This window comes from Solea solea, chromosome 10, assembly GCF_958295425.1.
Source record: "Solea solea chromosome 10, fSolSol10.1, whole genome shotgun sequence".
Classification (NCBI taxonomy): domain Eukaryota; kingdom Metazoa; phylum Chordata; class Actinopteri; order Pleuronectiformes; family Soleidae; genus Solea; species Solea solea.
The window spans coordinates 20,974,870-20,998,759 of record NC_081143.1 but is presented as its reverse complement, the minus strand read 5'-3'; the positions used below and the strand labels follow the sequence as shown (position 1 = coordinate 20,998,759).

Here is a 23,890-nt window from a genome sequence, read left to right as displayed (position 1 = left end):
CATTGTCGATTCAGTTGTATGTGTGGAAATCTGGTAGTCACTGGACAGCCATTGATTTCTAATGTTTATTTTATCCTCTGGACGGAGATAACCTTTAACAGACCTGAACCATTTCTCAACTGCTGCTGGGAAATAATTTTTTTGTGTTTACATACATGTGTACAGAACGTTTGGGGAGAAGATGATGAGTCAGTGGGGAAATGAAGGAGGGAGGTGAGAGGATAAAAGGAGCAAGCTGTGGAGCAACCATCTACATTGACAGCCGCACAGGATCAGGAAGGATGATGGGTGGGACTCCGCTGTGGCTGCTGGCCTGTCTGGCCTTTGCCTCTGTGACTTCTCTGGTTGATGGCGCTCCACTGTGAGTAGATTGGCCTCACCTTTATCCTGCCTGAGCTTAATTTGACTCATAAATAAACTGAGTTAAATGCGTTTAATGTGCAGTCTGTCTGATTATAGTGTAATTGGAGCAACAGCCACATTAGGTATTCCCCATTTAAAATAACTGATTCAGCTCCATTTAACTTGTATTATACACACAAATAGCTGTTTTGTAGTATGCAGTTTGTGCCACATAAGACAATGTAAACTGGTCTTTGAAATGATGCCAGTATGTTTGTCAAAAGATTGTCCTGCGTTTGCACAGTGATGTTACAACAGACGAGGATCCGTGATGAACTGGTGTACGGATCTCGGTGTACTGAGTGTTGAATCAAGAAAATCCATAGATGACATAAGTCCATAGACTGATAGAATGACTGAGCAAGAAGCAGCAAATAAATCTTTTTTCTTGTAAATTGAATGTATATAAACTTAAACACAGACTAAGATTTATTTTATTTATTTATTTATTTAACCAGGTATAAGAACCATTGAAATTGAGATCTCATTTACAAGGGTGACCTGGCAAAGATGTCAGTTGTACACATCTTTAATAAATATCACAAACACAAGAAACAGATTACAATAAATTAAAAATAAAACAGTGCTTTAAAAGTGCAAACTAGTTGATAGTTAAAGAGCAGGAGTTTTTAAGAACAATTTTAAGAACACAGGCACTTAAAATGGAGCGAAAAGCTTCGCATGAAATTAGTTTTGTAATTTTCAATTCAGGTTAGAGAGTAATCCAAGCAGAGGGGGCAGCAAAACTGAACGCTCTTTTCCCCAGATCAGTCTGAACATGAGAAACAGTCAAATGAAAGATGTCTCTGGAGCGTAAGGTGTAGTGGCTTGTTGTTCTTCACAGAAATACACATAAATAGGAGGGAACTAAAGCAAGAAGAGCCTTTTAAATCAGAGTCAGCAAGTGTGTTAATCTGTGTACACTCAACGAAGGCCAGCCAGATCTAAGATATAGTTTTTCAGTGGTGTGTGAGGTGAATACAACCAGTTATGAAACGCAAGGCACAGTGATAAACAGAATCCAAAGACTGGAGACATTTGGCTGAAGCACTCGAATACAGGACTTATTCAATCAAAGGTAGGGTTGCTGATACAAGAAGCTTCCGAGCACTGAGGGAGAAGCAAGATTTATTTTGATCGTAGAAGTCAAGCTTCACTCTAAAAAACAAAAAATGCCTGTGAAATTGAATGAGAGCAGCAATATATTATGGTGTCATCAGCATAAAAATAATATAACTTGACAAATTATCATATAGACTGTTGATGTAAATGGAGAATAAATGGGTCCAGAGGAACCAGCCACTGGAAGACACTGCGTTCTTTTAGACAGATCATCAGCAAACCAAGTGATTTCTTGATAAAAATAAAAGCATAATTCATGGTGCAGTCTGACAAGAGTATTTTATTTCCTGGTCTCTGTAGGAAGGTGATGTCTGCCCCAAACATGTTGCGTGTAGGAACAACAGAGAACATCTTTGTGGAGTGTCAAGACTGTACAGGGGGAGACATACAGGTTCACATCAAGGTGATGAACCATCCAACCAAGCTCATAACGCTGAAGACCACAAGTGTGACCCTTAACAGTGGAAATCAATTCCAGGCACTTGGACAAATAAAGGTAAATGAAACAATATTCATTAATTTCCAATAATGGGTGTAGTTGGGAGATCTACAGTGTAGTGTAACGTTATTGTTCTCATTATTACAATGAGAATACAATATTAAATTATTATTTAATAAAAATAGCTTTCTGGACTATTTCAAGATGACAATGTCATGATTGTTTGAGTTTAAATTGTAAAGGTTCAGAGAGACATTATTTTCACACATGTATTAGCCACTACATAGTCCAGACCATTCTGACTTGACACAGTAGTCCAACTCTCCCTTCATAAATACAAAACATTAATGCCTCTAGATTGATATAAATGTTGTGACATTATATTGGCTTGTCAATATGAGGTGGCCATTTGCAAAATTTGCCATTTTGCTGCTGTAAAAAGTGAATTTCCTCAGTGTTGGATCACTAAAGTCTAATCATATACACCTGTCCTGCTCCTCATTACTGATTCCGTTGTACATGCTGCCTTCAGATCCCCGCTGAAGGGTTTAGCAGGGATCCCACCGTGAAGCAGTATGTCTACCTGCAAGCTCAGTTTCCTGACCGCCTGCTGGAGAAAGTCGTCCTTGTGTCCTTCCAGTCCGGCTACATCTTCATCCAGACTGACAAGAGCCTCTACACCCCCAGCAGTAAAGGTGGGTTCAGTTCAACATCGGTGCTAAACAACACACACACATCTCTATGACAGTAGTCCACATATGATAGTACATCAGAACACACTGTGTATCACTGTGTGGATTTATTCATGACAAACACTCTGCATTTTTAAAGGGAATCAGTCTAATCAGCCTCTTTCTCTTCCTGTCAGTTCTTTACAGGATGTTTGCAGTGACACCTCGTATGGAGCCCATTGAGAGGGATGAAAACAATCTTAAGGATTCTTCCATTGACATTGAGATTATGGTATTGCATTTAACTGCAATGAGAATACGTAATCATTTTACTCTTCAGCTGCAAACAACAGTGTGTCAAGCCTCTTGGGCAAAATAGCCAAGTGACAATCAATGAACTGACAACCAAGGATGATCATTTGTTCCAAGTCTTGTTTTGAGTGTTTTACTGCACTCATTTGTAAAGATGTCTGGGTCACTGTTAATGGTTCCATTTTGGGTTTTTTTGTGGTGTGTTTTATTTTTTTTAGACTCCTGAAGGAATCACTTTACCTGTTGATTCAGTCTCTCCACAATCAGGAATCCATGCTGGCGATTTCCAACTTGGTGAAGTTGTCAGGTTAGTTTGATTTTGTTTTATTATTTATAAATTTGATCAGAAGATATTTACCACTCTCATAACATGTCATAAAAATGTTATAAGATCCAGGGGATTATTAGCATAGCTTCACATGGACATTGGTAACGGGAGGAAACAGCCTGACACTGTTGAGACATAAAAGAGACATAAAATAGGCTAGTCCAGCACACTGTGCAGTAAAAACTATCCATTGATCTTTATCATAAACAGAAAGATACACAATCTTAACTACCCTGTGTGATATAGCTATATCATCATCATCATCATCATCATCTACCGCTTTTATCCTCTGCCAGAGGGTCGCGGGGGGTGCTGTGCCAATCTCAGCTACATCGGGCGATAGGCGGGGTACACCCTGGACAGTTCGCCAGTCCATCACAGGGCCACACACACACAGATAGAGACAAACAACCATTCACTCTCACACTCACTCCTATGGTCAATTTAGAGTGTTCAATTTACCTACTCCCCACATTGCATGTTTTTGGACTGTGGGAGGAAGCCGGAGAACCCGGAGAGAACCCACGCACACACGGGGAGAACATGCAAACTCCATGCAGAAAGGCCCTTGTTCCAACCGGGGCTCGAACCCGGGTCTTCTCGCTGCAAGGCGAGAGTGCTAACCACTACACCACCGTGTGGCCCTGATATAGCTATATTTATATTATAATTTATCTTTAGTTGGTATGGAAGAAATGTAGTCTAAACACAAATGTTAGTTTAAATTTGGAGACACACACAACAAGACAAAACAGTGAGACTCCTGAATACTTAGCCTGTGTGTGTGTGTGTGTGTGTGTGTGTGTGTGCGCGCGCAGTCCTGGAGTCTGGAAAGTGGTGGCCAAATTCCACAAGAACCCACAGCAGAGCTACACTGCAGAGTTTGAGGTCAAGGAATATGGTGCGTCCCTTTTACCTGAAGTTTACCTTTTAACTTATGATGTAAGTATTTATTCACTTTCTGGTGTTGGACACTTAAGTTTAATTTATATTTCCAGTGCTGCCGAGTTTTGAGGTGAAGTTGATGCCTGAGAGCTCCTTCTTCTATAAAGACAGTCCAGAGCTCAATGTCAACATCAAAGCTACGTACGTATGGTTTTTTATTTTGTGGCTTTCAGAACTGGAATCATTAAGGGCTGAGTGGAAGAGAAAATAAATGATGTCATTAAGAGGTTGGGTTGCTGTTTTTGTCCGGCTTCCATTGAAACTGTTTCTTGTGGTTTCAGGTATCTGTTTGGTGAAGAGGTAACTGGCACAGCATACGTGGTATTTGGGGTTGTGCTCGAGAGTCAGAAGAGGAGCTTTCCAAACGCTCTTCAGAGAGTAGCGGTGAGGACATACTTGCATTTTTAGTCAGATTACCAGTTATCATTGTTTTTGTTTTTTGAGTTCAGACGTGAGACTAAACTATTTAGTCAGTTAAATTATTTATGATGAACAAAGTCGATGGGGTTTTTTTGTATTTTGTAGCACCTCTAGATGTCCACTTATTTTTTTCTATGTCATATTAGATGGAAAAAGGTGCTGGAGTGGCCAAACTGAAGAGGGAACACATCACACAGACCTTCAAGAATATCGACCAGCTTGTGGGGAGTTCCATATTTGTTGCAGTCAGTGTGCTGACAGAGAGTGGTAAGGAAAACAGTCTGTGTCACATGATCATGTTTGATTTTAATTTCATTGATGATCAATAACAAAATGTCAAACACCTTCTGTTAAAGTGTTAGTGTGTGTGTTTCTACATCAATTCAACAGGTAGTGAAATGGTGGAGGCAGAGGTGAGAGGCATCCAGATCGTTACATCCCCCTACACCATTCACTTCAAGAGAACGCCCAAATATTTCAAACCAGGAATGTCCTTCGATGTTTCGGTAATGCATTTACTCATAATTTACAATTATAACATATAATAATATAATTCTAATTACTGAATAATTTGACAGTTCAGTTCAATATATTCTTATTGTTCGGCTGTTTGTTTCTTTCATGGCAGATTGAAGTTGTGAATCCAGATGAATCTCCAGCTAAAGGTGTTGCTGTGGTAGTGAGTCCAGGTGATGTGAAGGGTTTGACTGCAGCTAATGGCCTTGCAAAGCTTACCATCAATACAGAGGCAAGAGCATCAGATCTGAGAATCACTGTAAGTTTTTTTCATTTCCAGTTATACTTTGTTTTTAATGGAAGCTTGATATCTACTTGCAATATTTAAAATAAGGTGGCACCATGGCCAAATTCTGCAGCGTCATTTACTTTACAATCTGATTAACATAATACTGTCTAGATGGACTACCATTTTCAGATTAGAGAAACTGTTCCAAAAGTATTCCTCACATTTTTACTAATATCGTCATTGAACGGTCACATGGTCGGTGTAGCAGCAAGAGCACTCACGTTCGAGCCCCAGTTGGAACAAGGACCAAGTTTGCATGTTCTCACAGTGTGTGCGTGGGTTTTCTCCGGGTTCTCCGGTTTCCTCCCACAATCCAAAAACATGCAATATGGGGATTAGGTAAATTGGACACTCTAAATTGACTGTAGTTTTGAGAGTGCATGGATGAATAGTTATCGCCCTATGTCAGCTGAGATTGGCATAGCACCTCCCGTGACCCTCCTGTGGAGGATAAAGCGGTAGAAGATGGATGGATGGATGGATGGACATCGAGATTCTTGCTATTGATCGCACACACGTTGGCAGGAATACTATTGACATTCAACCACAAAACCCAAAACAGCTAAACAAAACATTAGGAGCACGAAACATCTCCCACCCTAAGTTTCCTCCACGAGCGGGCAGAACAAAGGCACTCCATTGTCAATCACTGCATAGCAACTGTGACACCCACTGAAACCATCCACAGCAGATGCCATTAGATTCCAATTCCTAATCATGACTTTAACATACATTAACCATATTTGACATTACACTTTACTTTACTCTACCTTTAACTAAGCAAGATATTGTCTTAAAAACCTTTCAGTTCAGTCAGTAGTTCACTATTGATATGACTGGATAGAACAGTACAGATCTGGGACCTTTTATATTTCTTTACATTGCTGTGTTTGTAAACCTGTGTGTGTCTCTGATTTTAGGCAAAAACCAGTGATCCTCGTATTTTAGCGGAAAGACAAGCATCAGCCACCATGGTAGCTCTTCCATATAAAACTAAAAGCAACAGCTACATCCACATAGGTAAATAAAATCCTGAAATACTGTAACTTCAAATGGTAAAACACATTAATGATGGCAGAGTACCATGAAATCTTTTCATTGTGCAGAACTCATCACAAAATTGTTTTCACAGGTGTGGATACAGCAGAGCTTGAGTTAGGAGACAATCTGAAAATCAACCTCAACTTGAACAGGCAGTCAAATCAAGACACTGATCTCACATACCTGGTGAGCCTATGACCTACTGATCGTTCTGTATAAACTTGTGTTTGGGTCCATGCTGATGTTTTAATCTGTGTCCCCAGATCCTGAGCAGAGGTCAATTGATCCAACATGGCCGTTACAGGACAAAAGGACAAGTGCTGATTTCCCTGATCGTTCCCATCACCAAAGACATGCTGCCATCATTCCGCATCATAGCCTACTACCATCCAAATGACAATGAAGTGGTATCAGACTCTGTCTGGGTGGATGTCACAGACTCCTGCATGGGCTCGGTGAGACACACATTATTGATATAGTGGAGTTAAACTAAGTAAATTAATAGAATACAATATTTATAATGTTTATAATGTGTAATAATGATATTGTTGTTGTTGTTGTTGTAATAATAATAATAACAGTGTGTGTTCTGCTTTAACAAACACAAAATGTTCTCTTTTCTTTAAAATCAGTTGAAGTTAGAACCATCGAGACCTGCTGCATCCTATGAGCCTCGAAGGATGTTTGGTCTGAAGGTTACTGGAGATCCAGGAGCCACAGTTGGACTGGTGGCAGTTGACAAAGGAGTCTATGTCCTGAATAACAAGCACCGCCTCACCCAGAAAAAGGCATTTTATTTTCATAAATTTTCGTCTTTGAATATATTTGAAAGGTGTACAACATAAAAAGTGTTTTAAAAAAAAAAAAGGAGATCATTTTTAAGTATATGTTTGGTCCAGATTGATACATTATACAACAAACTATATGTAAGTGTGTTATTGTTTATATTTTCTGTCTTGTGTATTTCTGTGTGAAAATGTCTTCCACTCTGTTCAGGTGTGGGACATCGTGGAGAAATATGACACAGGCTGCACCCCTGGTGGAGGAAAGGATGGTTTGAATGTGTTCTACGATGCTGGGCTGTTGTTTGAGTCCAGCACAGCTTCTGGAACTCCTTACAGACAAGGTGACACTGTTTTACCCTCAGATCTTTTGGTTTCTCCTTTTTCTCATTTAACGATAGGAAAAATTGTCTTGGAAAATAATTTGGTGCAGAAGCTTTTTGGGCTCATTTGACTGTTTAGTAGCCAGTGATAATCCTTACTCCACTTGTGGTGCCCCCTACTGAAATAGAATGAGAGGCACTGTTTCTTAAATATAGACTTCTTCTTCTCACCACCTTTGTGTTGAGCTGACAACAGTTTTCTTGAACTACTAAGAAGATTATTTGACATTTGTATTTTGGGGAGACAAAGAGCTTTAATATAAAGTTGAAACCGTTCAGTAAATAAGGCATGAAATTGAATATTTTGAATATTTATCTGTAGCTTGTAAAAGACGAGCGTAGTCTGACCTTGTTTTGTCTGTGTTGCATTTTCAGAACTAAAATGTCCAGCCCCCAGCAAAAGGAAAAGAAGAAACACTATTATGGACGTCACAACCAGCTTAAGTAAGAACCACAGCTCTAAATCATCAGTGATTTAATGTGCAGTCACATTAGGTATTTTATTGTCTGTAGTTTGACATTTTGACTGACTTTTAAGTTTATCCTTATTCAAAGGATAAACTTATCATCTCTGTCACCATTCGTCCTATAACCTCTGTTTCTCTCCTCCACAACTGTCTTGCTTTCCAGTAAGTCAGTATAAAACTGATCTTCAACGTGAGTGTTGTTTTGAGGGCATGAGGGAAACCAAGCTTTCATACACCTGTGAGATGCGCAGTGAGTACATCACTGATGGTGCAGAATGTGTTCAGGCCTTCGTGCACTGTTGCAATGAGATGACAAACCAGCGAGCTGAGAATAAAGAGGACCAACTCCTAAATGCTCGCAGTAAGAGATGGGTGACAAGGAAGGGGTTGGATATCCATGATTGAAACAAACACAATATTAAACCTTTTTGATGTCTCTCTAGGTGAGGTTGAAGACGACAGTTACATGGACAGCAATGAGATAGTGTCTCGCACTCAGTTCCCTGAAAGTTGGCTGTGGACAGACATCGTTCTGCCCTCTTGCAACTCACCCAGCTGGTGAGGCAACACACACACAGACATACACACAGATATCCGCACTCATGACACCACTAAAATCCTAACAATCGTCTTTGTTTCAGTGCATTCAACAAAAACGTTCCTTTACCAGACTCAATCACAACCTGGCAGTTCACTGGCATTAGTCTGTCAACAACCCATGGTGAGCACTCAGTGAATATCTGTTGTTTCAATTGTATCCATAGACTGTATATCAACATGGACATAGATTTGTGAATTGGACCACCACCATGACAGTTTTTGCAAATGGACATTCATCAGCTGCTACCAGGCACCTATTGGTCGATACCAACTGTCAATTACACAGGTGTCCACTCATATGTGACATAACTTTTATATCAATTTTACTCTAAATGGGAACATAATCTATTTTTGACGTGATATTCTATTGCAGAAGACCTGAAAGTAGCCACTGAGACCATTAATCCTTGTTTACTGTCATAATCAATATAACAATCAATAAGTGAGGTGTAGGATAATTTCCCATAGACTTCTAGTGAAGTTTATTTCTTTTTGCAGCTATCAGATGTGTCCCTTTTGGCTTACTGCTACTTCCATCTTACTTCCCAGGCTTCACTTTTCAAATTAGCAAGATGTAGTATCTGACTCAGCTAGTTTGTCTAGACTGTGTTAGAGATGTGCATTGAGAAGTAAACAGGAACTTCCTCATGAGAGAGTTGACTTTGCATCACCTACAATCTGGGTACAACAGAAGTCTGTATGCCAGACCTGAAAACAATGCTTGTAAAAGAAGCGCAGATGCTTCCTGTGTTGACTGAATGGCACCGATGTCAAAACCTGAGCACTCTAGGATGTACGATCATGAGAATGTATAGAATGAGCTGACACAACTTGTTTCCCAGGAAAAGGGGGAACCGTCAAATGTGGGGTTTGAGATAAGGATGTTAGAGAAACCCTTAAAAGTAGGTACCTGCTCCTAAGCAGGCAGAATTGTTCGGAGATTCGGCAAGAACATTCTCCCGAGCTGCTGCAGCGCTTGGTCTGATGCTTGACTTAACCAAATAAAATCCCTTTTGTTCGGTACGAGTCTTGTGTCTGAGGGGTTCTTTCTACACCATCAACTCATCACCTATCATTCATAAGAAGAAGGAAGCCTGACAAAAACGACAAAGACAATGTCCTTTTTTTTATATATACAATCTATGATTGTACCTGACTATTGTGAAATCTCTTTCACTTACTTCTCGTCCTCTTCTTGAAGGAATCTGTGTCAGTGAACCGTTGGAAGTGATTGTCAGGAAGGACTTCTTCATTGACCTTAGACTGCCCTACTCTGCTGTCCGTGGAGAGCAGCTAGAAATTAAGGCAATCCTCCACAACTACACCCCCGATCTTATCACTGTAAGTAAAAAGGGAAAAAGAAAGGTTTATATTTGACTGGTTCTTCTCTATAGCCTCGAATAACAATGCATTAATGCATTAATTATAAAAACTGTGTATCTAGCACCCTCAGTCTGGTCTGATAGTATTTCTTGACACAAAAATTCCCCATAAAAATGAAGGACACAGCATACATATGTTACTACAAATAACAACCAAATGCAGAATAATAACGGCAACAACAAAAACCAAACATTACACACTACAGCTTTAAATTAGCTTTGGTTTGTTATGTGTTATTTTATTATTTATATTTCCTTTATTGATGATGACTAATGGAACCTGAAAGTAAAGGAAATATCTGTAAATGAACACTGTATTTCATTTGCAGCTGATTCACTTTGTGGTGTCTTGTCATCTGTGTTCATACTGTATACTCGTAACCTTATTCTCCTCTCTCCATCTCAAGGTGCGTGTGGATCTGTCTGAGACGGATGATGTGTGCAGTGCAGCATCTAAACGTAGACGATATCGTCAGGAGGTCAGAGTCGGGCCCCTGACTACACGATCAGTACCCTTCATCATTATACCCATGAAGGATGGACAATTCGACATTGAGGTCAAAGCAGCTGTGAAGGACTCGTCGCTCAATGATGGAATCATGAAGATGCTGCGGGTGGTGGTAAGAGAAACAGATGCCATATTCAAACGACAACAGTATGTCAAGATGTTCTTTAACATTAGATGACAACAGATATGTTGAGTATGTACACATGTGTAAGAGTCAAGGTCATATTTACCTTCTCTACATACAACAGCAAAATAATTTGTTTATTCATGTTTTTAAGAAGGAGCCACACGTTAGAGGTTAGTGCTGTTGCCTTGCGGCAAAAAGGCCCAGGTTCAAACAAGGGCTTTTCTACATGGAGTTTGCATGTTGTCCCTGTGTGTGCGTGGGTTTTAGAATATGGTCTATATCGCCAAGCAAATAACACACACTCTACAGTCTTCCTTCACAAAATCCACACAGGATGATACACAGTGTTGTTTTCTAATCTGATGCCTCAGCTGTTTGTAAAACACAGTGTATAACTACTGACAACAGAGATGTATTTGGGTTAAAATATATCTTTTTTTAATGTTAAGAGAAATCATGAAACATTGTACGTCTGTCATACCTACAAATATGGAGCTGTATATCAGAAAGTCCACAGTGAAAGACAAAAGGCTTGTGTCCTCAGTATGTACACTGCTTTATGCTAACAGTCCTATCATGCAGAGCTTATTTACACATTTTCTAAAATGCAAACGCTGTCCACATCTAGCTGTCAGTGACACAAAACAACAATGATGCTCACTGTAAAATGGGTTCAAAGGTGATTTCAAAAAGAAGGAGTCGACAGCAATCTCCTGTGATAAAGTCAGTTTGGGAAACCGTCTTCTCTTTTAGTTCAAATGTAGACACTATAAGCAGTTGAAGAACTGTAAATGAGAAAATGAATGAATAAAGATATTTTTTGAATATTTTAGTTCTGAAATACACCGACTAGTGCTACTTGAACATATCATCAGTGATGAACCCGGGGTCATCACTGATGATCATTTGTGATCATTTGTTAAAAGTGCTGATGGCAGTGGCCAAACCAATTGACTGCACCACTGTTATGTCTAACGCCAGTACACCAGTTTGACATGTTTTTTAAACGTTTGATGACACATAATGGTAATTTTGCATTTCATTGCACCTTATAGTAACAGGCCACATTTCGTTTTGCTATAGACCAACATATACAGAAAAGAACAAACTTAAAACATTAGACGTGATTATAATGTTTGCGTTGTTGTTTTTCCAGCCTGAAGGTGTACTAATTAAGTCTCCACAGACTATAATTCTAGACCCCTCACACAAAGGTGCCGGTGAGTTCATACATTGAATGCCTTCACTTTATAATCATTCTGTGTTGTGTGTTTAAACTGACTTAAAATGACTCCCCCACCCCCCAAACTTTACGTTTCTTCCTCCAGGAGGTAAACAAGAAGAAATTCTCAATAGTGGAATTCCAAAGAAAGACTGGGTTCCTAACACACCTACAAGCACACAGATCTCTGTGACAGGTGGGATATCACTTTCTGCATTTTAAACGTTACAGACTTACACGGTCAAATCAATGTGCTTTGTTTTTTAATAGAGTATTGATCTAATCAGGAGATGACATTGTAATTTTTTTGCTTGTGTCTTCATGTTGATTGATAGTGTTTGGATTTGTCTGGTTATGCATGTGCAGGGAGTGAAGTTGGTCCATTGGTGGAGAACGCCATTAGTGGGAAATTGATGGGTTCATTGATCCAGCAGCCACGCGGCTGTGGAGAGCAGAACATGATCTACATGACTCTACCTGTCATCGCAACCATGTATTTGGACAAAACTAACCAGTGGGAAACTGTGGGCTTTCAGAAACGGAATGAAGCCCTCCAGCATATCAAGACTGGTGAGATCACAAAGATGTTTATTTCATTCCTCTCCGTGGCTGAAATTGTGTCAAAACAGTGTGGTATGGATAACAAACTACTCCTGTACAGATCTACAATAATGACATGGAAATGAATGTGTTAATGTGTCACAGCGACACATACTCAAACATTTTCTGCACAACAAAATAAAACTGACATCTGAAAATAAAACATTCACAGATTTGCAGGGCTCCTTCGATGAAGAAGTCTGTTGAACAGGACTCCTCAAACTAACCTACATGTATGATGCATGGACTGAATGGCACTTGGTAAATAAAATGTGTGTTTTGTTTGCATCCAGGCTACAAGAATGAGCTTGCCTTCCGACAAAAAGATGGATCTTTTGCAACATGGCCCAAGACCCAAGGCAGCTCCTGGTGAGGCATTCAAACATAAATGAGCTCATATGTAAATGTTTCCCTATCCTCGTCTATCTCTGACAGTCTGAGGGTGGATGTATTTTTCATGTGTTTAATATAACTTAACATTCACCCCCTCTCTTTTCTCTCAAAGGCTCACAGCTTATGTTGTCAAGGTGTTTGCCATGTCCTCCAACCTGGTGGAACTGCAGAAGAATGTGATCTGTGACGCTGTCAAGTTTCTGATTCTCAATGCACAGCAACCTGATGGCATGTTCAGAGAAACTGGGAGGGTGATCCATGGAGAAATGATTGTGTGTGAACTCATTCCAGTGACATCATCAATGACAAAAAGCTCATTGGGATGGAAACAAAATATGTCACAAAAACATTTTCTGTGTGCATGTGTGCAGGGTGATGTGAAAGGCTTGGATACAGATGCCTCCATGACAGCGTTCTGCCTCATCGCCATGCAGGAGTCACGCCAGCTATGTGCTGACACAGTTGGTGTGAGTACCTCACCTGCATGCATTGTATTGCACCACTATTATAACGTCACATACTCACTCCACATAAGTGATGGACCAAGCAGAGTTCTGTGAGGCACTGATTAGTTTTTCATATCACTTAAACATGATAAGAAATAAATTAAAGCTTGAATGACCCCGCTGTTTAATTTTGGGGTGGTTCAGTTTTGATTAGGCAGATAAATTACAGAATGGTCAGTCATGTGTTTTTTGTATTAGCTGTTAGCTATATAGCTGTGTGTAGAGAATTATTTTGTTTATTTTTTGGAGATGATTTTGTTTGCATCATATCAGTTTTGATTATCACTATTTATTGGTACTTGTGCAGTATCCGTTCAATATGTGCCTGTTTTTTTTTGGTCTATTTTTGCGTTTGTTATTAACATAGAGATGAAGGAATATACACTGGGGCTTTGCTCTGTGTCTGTATGTGTGGTTTATTGACATATCTGTGGTATTGCTACTGATATCTCAAGCATTTCTCATCCAATCAACATCAAAGTCGGCACTGCACAAACTGCTGGTTGTAGTAAGTCACTTGTCAAGTCCTAAGCCTGACAAGTGACAGACAGACAGTTTCTTGCATTGATAGATACCTTTTCTTTAGTTATTTTTGTTTAATATAGGTCTAGCCTGGATTGGACATTAAGTTTCCTTTTCCTGCTTTAGATATATGTTCTTAGTTCGTCCATCATGGTTGATGATGACCCTGGCATGCCTCAGTTTTGTGGGTTTTGGTGGGTGCACAGGTGACTATGAAGGCCAATCCAAGCCCGAAATACTCTTTGGCACACTGGACAGGTCAGAGAAACACAGCACACGACTGTCTCCTGCTCTCAATGAGAAGGCGATGTTTTTCACTGAGGAGTGCTTGGATCTCTGCATCATTCATCTATGATGTTTTCTTGCGGTTTGGTAGTTGGAAAATTGTGTTGGTGATGAGAAGGTCAAACTCAGAGAATGTTTTCAGCAATAGAAGTCTGTTGCTGTTACATTTACCAACTCATGTGCACCTATAATTCCATTCCATGACTGATGGTCACTTCCAACTAAGTCGCCAAGTCTCAGCAATTTGTCAGAGCTCGCTGTGGCAGCAATGATGGCTTCCAGGTCATCATATAACTTGGTTTTGACTTTGTCAGGGTTGTAGGGGCATAGGTGCTAATGATGGTGGCCTTGCTTGCGAGATCTCGCAAGCTCTGTTCCCACAAGAACAGTGCGTCTCTCAGGTCTTTTTGCTCCAGCTGTGTCTATTAAAGTGCGCACATTCCAGGCACCAACAATGAGTGGTATCACTTTGGTCCTTTTCTTATTTTTCATTTTTCGACTGCATGGGATGCCATCAGCTGCAGTAGGATGGCCAGGATGTTTGGAAGCAGACAATTTTGAGGGCACCTTTTCTAACCCCCTCCTCGCTATAGAGGTCAGCAGTGTGATCCTGAATATTGCTCCTCAGTCACTCAGGGTGCTGCTGAACTTCCCTGCTGCTTCGGTCAGTGAGGGAATGACATTTATTCTGAGCCGCCTATGTGCAAGTTTGCAGCTACAGCTTCCAGCATATCCATGCCTGCTACTTCGTCGCTCGCCCATCGCCACAGGACTTGGTGACAGTTTTCATGCCATGACTTGTGCAGGGAACTTGGATTTAAGTGAGGTGAATTTGCACAGCGTCAACCTCACTCCCTCGACAGGCAGGAAGTCAGCAGTGACCTCAAGCCGCCTTAGGGACTCCACTCCTGATTTTTGGTCTGGGTTTACTCCCATAGCCTTCCCTCCTCCCCGAGATACCCACAAGGCAGTGGGGCAGAGGTTGGCGGACACCAGGGTGTGTCCACATGCCAGTGGGCCTGCACCAAGATCCCCTGCAGTTTAGCCTGAGACCGCAAGGTCCCAGTACCCTGTGTGTGGCCACGATGAGGCACTGCAGGAGTCTTGGTGTTGGAGAGGCTGTGTACCGACAGGAGGAGACTTACACAGTGGGCTCCTCTTTTCAACCCCACAAGGAGGAGCGTAGCAAGCAGGAGCACATGCAACATGCACTATCTAAAAGCACTACTACTACTACTAATACAGTACTACTGCACTGACGCATACCCTGTGTGCAAACACACACACACGGTGCAATAACTGTGAATTTAATTAAGTTTAGTTTGACTTTAATTAGAATTTGAATTAGTTTTTTTGCCAATAAAGGCCATGGAAATTTGACACAATGAAATTGGAATTACTTAATGCAAATGCATTTGTTTGTACCATGATAACAGAGAGAATTCATGCTGACATGGTTTCCTAAACAAAAAAAACAGCCGCTTTACAGTTTTTAGACACAGTACATAAAATAATTGTGTCAATTATGTCACTTATGGTACTCATAAATCGCTTCTAAGTCACAGAGAAGATATGCAACAACATTCAGGTGTATAAATGGATTACTGTTATCTCATCCTATCATCTTTAGCATTAGATACATCCTGTCACACCCATTTCTCCCATCATTTTTCCCTTTTACTTTCCTGATGTCCAGAGTCTGCCTGGAAGTATTGACAAAGCCGTGGAATACCTGAAGAGACGTTTGCCCAGCCTCACCAACCCATATGCTGTAGCCATGTCATCATACGCCCTGGCCAACCAAAACCAACTGGACAAAGACATCCTCTTCAATTTTGCTTCCCCAGGTGCAGTTACAGTTTTCCAATACAAGAAAAAAACTAATAATACACATCAAGGAATAATTGTTACCATTAGATTAGCCTGACACATTTATATAGTGACACATTAATGTTAGGATTTTAGCCAAAGATATAAATATTGTAGGTTTCTGTCCCACTCACTGGGAATTCATTTTACAAGATTTTTTTTCAGAAATATTAACGTGTTTATACTAAAAACAGTTTGTTTGATTTTTACTGTCATAATATCTGAATTGGCCTTTAAAATCCTTCCTCAATTGAGCTCTCATGTCTGCAGGTCAGAATGTGAGATAAACTATTCCATATCAGATGACATTTGGCACAAGTTCTACCCCATAATAAAAGAAAGTCATTTTTCTTACAGAGTTGTCCCACTGGAATGTTCCTAAAGGACGTGTTTATACATTAGAGGCCACAGCTTATGCTCTTCTTGCTCTGGTCAAGGCCAAGGTGAGTCTTTGCAAGTTCATTACGGGTCCTGAAAAATATTTTATTCAATATTTTGCCATTTTTCACTAGAACTCCTTCCATATGTTTGAATTAGAGACTATCAGTGTCTAAAGCTATATTTACCCAAATATGTTCTCACTGATCTTTAACTCAGGCTCCACCTCTCATTTTTGTTTAACATGTGCTTTCTTGATTGGCTCTGGACAATACTTTATATAAATGAAACATTATTCTCTTTGCATACAACCCACCTTGAATCTTTATCATGAATTGCTCAGGAGAGAGTGGGCTGTTTAATACAGATTTAAATATCACAATGATGATCACAATGATTTTCTCACCTTCTGTTAATAAAGGCCTTTGAAGATGCTAGACCTATTGTGAAATGGTTGAACAAACAGCAGAAGGATGGTGGAGGCTATGGCTCAACTCAGGTAACAGGACATCCCAACTTGACCTCTCGCTCTTTTGTTTCTACATAATTTATATATTTAATCTTGTTTTCTTCTTTTTCTGTCCAGGCTACTATAACAGTGTACCAGGCTGTAGCAGAATACTGGTCGAATGCTAAAGAACCAGAGTATGATCTGAACGTGGACATCCATTTGCCTGGCAGGGCCAAGCCAGATAGGATCAACTTCAACAGGAACAACCACCACACGACCAGAACATCAAAAGTGAGCATGCACGCTCTTTCACACACTCTGTCAGTGGCTGTCATCAATCCTTTTTTTCTGATCATCTGGTTTCTTTTGTTATTATTTTGATCCTCACAGATCAATGATATAAACCAGGATGTTAAAGTGACTGCGACAGGAACTGGAGAAGCAACACTGAAGGTAAATAAAGCATGTTTCTGTTTTTCAATCATTTATGAATACTAAACCCATGCATTATAAAAATGCACTTTGTTCCTGTGTTAACAGATGGTGTCACTGTATTACGCTCTGCCGAAGGAAAAAGAGAGTGACTGTCAGAAGTTTAACTTGTCAGTGGAGCTTATTCCAGGTCATTTTATGCCCTCTGCTATTTGAAAATGATTCTGTGCCATGACAAAGGATTACATGCTCATGTAGTATTTTGCTTTTCCAGAGAAAATGGATGAGAATGAGGCGATATACAAACTGAGAATAGAAGTCTTGTAAGTACGGCTAAGAAATGATGCTGGTTTAAAAGGTCCAGTGTGAAACATTTATGAGGGCTTATAGCCAGAAGTTGAATATGCTATCCATAAGTATATTTGTATCATCACTTTAAAATAAAAATAAATTTTTTGTATCCTTGGAATAAGCCTTTTATATGTACTTAAGGCAAAGGCCTTTCTTTACAGAGTCCACCATCTTATGCAACTATGTTTCAACAACAGCCTGAATTGACTTCAGTTTCACATTTTGGAATGGGAGCTCGGTCCCCCACATAAAGCCAAAATATAACCATTGAAATGTCATTAATTCTTACACACTGGACCTTTATTACAGGACATTTTCTCATACACCCTGGTTGCTTTGTTACTTCATGTCTTTCTCACTACGATTGTGTATTTTTTAATCGAATGTGTCCATTTACTGCACAGATATAAGAACAAGGATCACGATGCAACTATGTCAATCTTGGATATTGGCTTACTAACTGGCTTCACTGTCAACAAAAATGACCTGGACTTGGTAAGATTTTTACACACACACACACAATGGTCAATACACATGAAAAAACATGATGTTCATGGCTTTAAAGGGTACTCTATATGCTTGTGTCTAGTTGGCCAAAGGACGCGCCCGTACCATTGCAAAATATGAGATGGACACAGTTCTGTCAGAGAGAGGTTCATTGATCATCTACCTGGACAAGGTAAGACATTAGACAATAGGAGTAGAGAAACACAATCAATACATTGTGGAACAAAATGTCCCCTCCTACAGAATGGCAACATTTCTTTTTGCTTAATGAACAGAAACAGCGAAAAGAAGCAGTTGCTATTTCATCTCAAAAAGTAGTGGAAGTTATTTTTATCAGTTTGTTTTGCAATCCAGGGTTTTTAAAAGTGTTAATTTGAAGGCTCACATTTGCGCTGTGTCCTCTTTTGAGAATCTGTCATTATTTTAATGATTAGTAAACACTGAATAGTTAAAGCTCATTCTCTATGGCTTCATTGTAATTATTTAAAAAATACATTTAGGTTTAAGGAGGAAAATAAGGTCACATTTATTGATACTAGTGATTTGTAGAATCACAATAAATCACAATGGCAACTTAAATTGAATCAGCACCCGAGTATTGTGATAAATATCAAACTGTGATAAAAGCATATTGTCCCAGACCTCTCAGACAACCTCACTTCTCATCTTTGCTTTACATTTCTCCACAGGTTTCTCACACACGATCAGAGGAGATCACTTTTAGGATCCACCAGACTCTGAAAGTGGGCGTCATGCAACCAGCGGCTGTGTCTGTCTATGAATATTATGACCGTAAGCCTTAAAGACACTTGGATAGATCTGGATAGAGAGTACATAGACAGATTAGCAGTGTTAACCGTGATGGATTTAATGCACATTTCATCAATGGGTTTCTTTATCATTGCAGAAACACAATGTTTGAAATTCTACCATCCAGAGAGGAAAGCTGGGCAGCTGCTGAGGCTCTGTAGAAATGAAGAATGCACATGTGCTGAAGGTAAACACTATAGTGTCTCTCTGAAGATGCAGCTGAAAGTACTGAAGGAACTCATAATAACTACTAATATCATGCTTCATTAAAGAACTGATCATTTGTCATTCTGCTGTTTACAACATCACCTCCTCATCCTCTAAATACTTACCCTCAGTAACACTAGACGTCGTCATGATCTCCACTTCCAAATCAGTCACCTCTGCCACCCACACGAGCAACAACTGCCTCACTGAAATAAAATATGGATGCAGTCACACTTCTATTAACTTCTAGCTGCAATAAATCTGAAATAATTATCATTGGCTGTAAATTCCTCACCTGTTCCACAAAATGTATTATTATTGTTCATATCATTAACATCAGTAGTTTAGTATTGCACCTCTATAAATCTGGTTACCTCAAAACCAATTCATGATAAAAAAAAAATAGATATGGTTGAGGAATGTGTCTCACCGTTAATTTAGGATCAGAGCTGCAGTTTCCCACTACCTGCACTACACTGGTTACAATGGTAAGTGGTCTGTATTTCCAGCACCTTCCTAATCTCGATGACCTTTATATTACAGTTTTGCCATTCACACAATCATACAGTGCATCCACAGTATGTGCAGCATTTGTTACTGGTCCAGAGACACATTAGCATGTAGACTTACTGTTATTGTTTGTATCTTTACTGTGCGTCTGCTGTTTATTTCCAGAGAACTGCAGCATGCAGAAGAAGGGTAAAATCAGCAATGATTTACGCACAGCTAAACCCTGTGAGAGTACACCTACCAGCAAAATTGATTTTGGTAAGACTCAGTGTGAATGATCGGCATTATTTTTTTTAACTATAAATGACCAGAATGTTTGTATAAGAAGAGGTTCATAAGTAAGAAAATCATCTGCCACTTATCTGTCCTCAGTTTACAAAGTGAGAGTGGAAGACTTCACAGATGGTTTGTCCACTGATATTTACACAATGCGGATAATGGAAGTGATCAAAGAAGGTGGGTGTGAACTGCCTAAAATGTATCACATTATACATGAGGGTTTTAAATCCCCTCATCTTATTCTTGGCTACAACGTAAAGCCATTTTCATAAAATGTCCAATTTTTCCTTTTGATTCCCCTTGGAGGAGAAAATGGTAAAATAACAATCATGTTTTACACTTGTGCTTAAGATGTGTGTTTAATCCAGAATTCTCTTCTTATTTTGAAAATCAGGAAATTATGATGTTGGTCCCCAGGGTAAACTACGTGCATTCCTCAGTTACCCTCACTGCAGGGAGGCTTTAGATCTGGGTAAAGGGAAAACGTATCTCATCATGGGCACATCAAAGGATATTCACAAGGACCAATCGTAAGTGTTTGCGTGATCAAATGTGTTCTTTATACTCCTGTTCTATCAATGAGTGTCATACTAAACAAACTGTGGTGGTTAGATCTTGTGTCAGCCGGCAACATTATCATGCTGCACCCCGGAAATGATTTGCTTTATGTCAAGACAGCATATGAGTTCATGATACTTCTTCTCTCCCCACAGGTATCAGTATGTGCTCGGTGAGAGAACCTGGATCGAGTACTGGCCCACAGACGCAGAGTGTCAAAAGGATGAACACAGGCCAACATGTTTGGGCTTGGAGGAGATGGTCACGCAGTACACTCTCTTTGGATGTCCACTGTAGTACAACACCAGAAAATCCACTGTCTTTGTTTCTTTTTCATTTTTACATATGTTATGCAAAACTTTAACTGTTATAAAATGTAACAGATCAAAAGGTTACTCTGTGTGGAATAAACTCTAAAGTCTTCATCTAACTGTATGTGTGTGGTTTTTTTATACATTGTCCTGCTCTTGTTCAACATCCAAAGGACACCTCCAATTTCCGACTCAATCATTTTTATTTTCCTTTTGGCTTTGTCAGTTGATTGGTCTGGTCAGTAAATTAGGTTGTAAACCTTTAAAGACAGAAACAAAAGTTACAATTTTAATTTAAATGAATTTAAACATTAATTAAACATTTTAAATACATTAAACACTGAATCCTTTTAAATAGAATAAAGAAAACATTTTTTAGTAAGGTTTTAACATTTAATTTTGTACTATCCTTTTGTATCTTATACTTTTAATTTTTCTAACTCAAAATGAAATATTGTTTTAGCACAAACCCATTTAACATAAATCAATGCAGTCAATCCTGCAATGTGTTCTTTATGCAATCTACACAGCAGTTAAACACAAACTTGAACATTTAAGCAGTATTTCAAACACCATGAAAGTAAATCAAATATTTCGCCGACCATTGGCGTCTTTGGACTGAACCTATAAGTGAACTTGGAGGTCTTCTCCCTGAAATTTGTTTGCCTGAATGACTGAGTCCCTCAGTGTCTTCACAGGTGCTCCAAATCAGTGACAATGACTGATCAGATGACAGGTAGCCAGTTTGCTGCTGCTGGTGAACTCTGTGAAGTGTAGTTCTTTGAGACTCATCTTGAGATTCAGCTCAACATACATTAAGTTTGGTTAATGCACAAAATTAAATGGGTGATTATTACTGTCTGGGGTTTTAGTGAGAAATGTGTTCGTAAATTTAGTATCAATTACTGTGCGGTGTTTTTTATCTATCACCACAGATGCTAATAACAAAGGAAAACTTAATCCAAAAACGTTTACCTCAAACTTTTTATATCAATGTGAGTTTTAAAATTCACCTGAGGGCATTTACATCTGATTAAAATGAAACACAAATCCCTCTGTCTTCATACAGTCAGACAGAAATGTTTGGTTTTGTTGATTCACTGTTTAATTAGTGTATGGCACTGTTTTCCAAACATTTTATATGACAACCCACTTTTTAAACCCAATTTATATTGTATATTGTTATATATATGTTATAAATCACAACAGCCTCTAGAAATACTGATACAAAGTAAAGAGTGAAGACTGAATATTCAATGTATGACTTCTGTGTAGTAGATAATGACAACATGGAGTCCACTTTGCAGGTTTTTGTTAAATCAACTTTAAAAGTGATGCCAAAGAAGTGCAGAGCAATGGCGAAATGTATTGATCCAGTGTTGGATGTAGAGCAAGATAAACAATCGATCATCCAGTTCATGATCAAGCAGGACAACCTTATCTAAAAAATAATGTACCCTTGTCTGTTTAGTTTTTTGCAATTAGGCTAAAACTTAAACACATTCAAACAAATTCTCTATTTTATTTATATAGCATTCTTACTGCTGAATGCTTGACTATATGTACCCTTCACCCATTCAAACATTGTCCTTACTGACTGCAAACGTTCAGTCTATTGCCCAGAGGAGCCAAGGACTGAACCAATGACTTGGGTCAGTGACCCGACCTGCCCTACTTCCTGAGCACAGCAGCACAAACCAAAGTGACCCCTTCACCAAGGACCAGCCACTGTGCTTTATCCACCTGAGGCTACAGCATAAAACGAGTGAAGGTGAGACTAAAGGACCGCAACGCACACTTACAAAATGTGAGGTCAAACTAATTTCTATGGTTTCTAAGGTTACTTTGGTTACAATTTCAAGTTACCCTGTTGAAAGTGTAATAGTAGTGCAACTATTTTAATTACTTTCTCAAAGTAATATAACTGATTACAGTGCATTTGATTACATTTTGATTACTTTCCTTAATTCAAAAGTGGAATATAACCATACCAAACAGCTATAGGCTAGTAGGCTACGTAGCTTTAGATGTGCCCTCAGAGTCTAGCGGCAGAGTGGCACATTTCGGGCTGGGTCGGGTTCGGGCGGACAATTCATAATGGTATGTCAGGTCGGGTCGGGTTCGGGCTTAAAGACCTGCGGGCTGAGTCGGGTCAGGTTGTAATTTTCAGGCCCGTTGAGAACTCTACTTTGTGGTCACACAACCTTGCCACTTGGCGAGTAATTTGGAGCTGGAAGAAGGGAGTTATAAAAACACTTTGTCTTACAGTGAAAATTAATCTCGCCCCTCTGTTGTACAGGCGCTGTTGACATTCCTGGGCCTGGAGCAAATTCTCACATGATAACTGACCTATTACATTACATTACATTACATTACATTACATGTCCATTGGCAGAAATTTTTATCCAAAGTGACTTACAATAAGTGCATTTCAACATTTGGGTACGAACAAGAGCTAGAAGTAAGTAAGTGCTTACCTTTTTTTCTTTTTTTTGATGTTGTTGTCTTATATATATATATATGTATATATGTATGTATATATGTGTGTGTGTATATATGTGTATATATATGTCTCTCTCTCTCTCTCTCGCTCTCTCTATATATATATGTATGTGTGTGTATATGTATATATATATATATATATGTGTGTGTGTGTGTATATGTATATATGTAGGGCAGGATCTGAAATCAGGCAAAGTTAGTGATGAGGCATGGATATGATCAGGAACAAAATGTATTAGAATTATCATCAGATTTAGAAATGCAGAAAAGCATTGTATTGTTGATTCAGTTGTATGTGTGGGATTCTGTTAATCAGAAACAGTTATTGATTTTCTCATGCTTATTTTTTTCCTTTGGACAGCGATAACCTTCAACTGACCTGAACCATTTCTCAACTGCTGCTGGGAAATTATGTGTCTATGTTTACATAAATGAGGGGGTTGAGAGGAGAAAAGAAGCAAGC

General features: G+C 39.3%; 1 protein-coding gene across 1 annotated transcript; it reads left to right on the top strand.

The window, feature by feature from the left end:
* The first annotated feature begins 185 nt into the window (after nt 1-185).
* On the top strand, nt 186-21,039 carry LOC131466800 (complement C3-like). The gene is made up of 43 exons (XM_058640251.1): nt 186-361; nt 1,825-2,020; nt 2,496-2,658; nt 2,832-2,926; nt 3,165-3,253; nt 4,093-4,175; nt 4,273-4,360; nt 4,501-4,603; nt 4,786-4,906; nt 5,030-5,145; nt 5,268-5,414; nt 6,365-6,464; nt 6,577-6,671; nt 6,749-6,940; nt 7,118-7,273; nt 7,482-7,611; nt 8,026-8,094; nt 8,281-8,478; nt 8,561-8,675; nt 8,759-8,838; nt 9,919-10,058; nt 10,507-10,719; nt 11,891-11,954; nt 12,063-12,152; nt 12,323-12,526; nt 12,850-12,925; nt 13,062-13,221; nt 13,321-13,416; nt 15,959-16,109; nt 16,489-16,574; nt 16,931-17,008; nt 17,096-17,251; nt 17,351-17,413; nt 17,501-17,582; nt 17,667-17,715; nt 18,148-18,238; nt 18,333-18,422; nt 18,940-19,042; nt 19,158-19,247; nt 19,943-20,035; nt 20,150-20,233; nt 20,451-20,586; nt 20,770-21,039. Exons 1-43 carry the CDS (start codon nt 201-203, stop codon nt 20,909-20,911), a joined length of 5,034 nt encoding a protein of 1,677 aa, XP_058496234.1. The 5' UTR covers nt 186-200; the 3' UTR covers nt 20,912-21,039.
* The last annotated feature ends 2,851 nt before the right edge of the window (nt 21,040-23,890 follow it).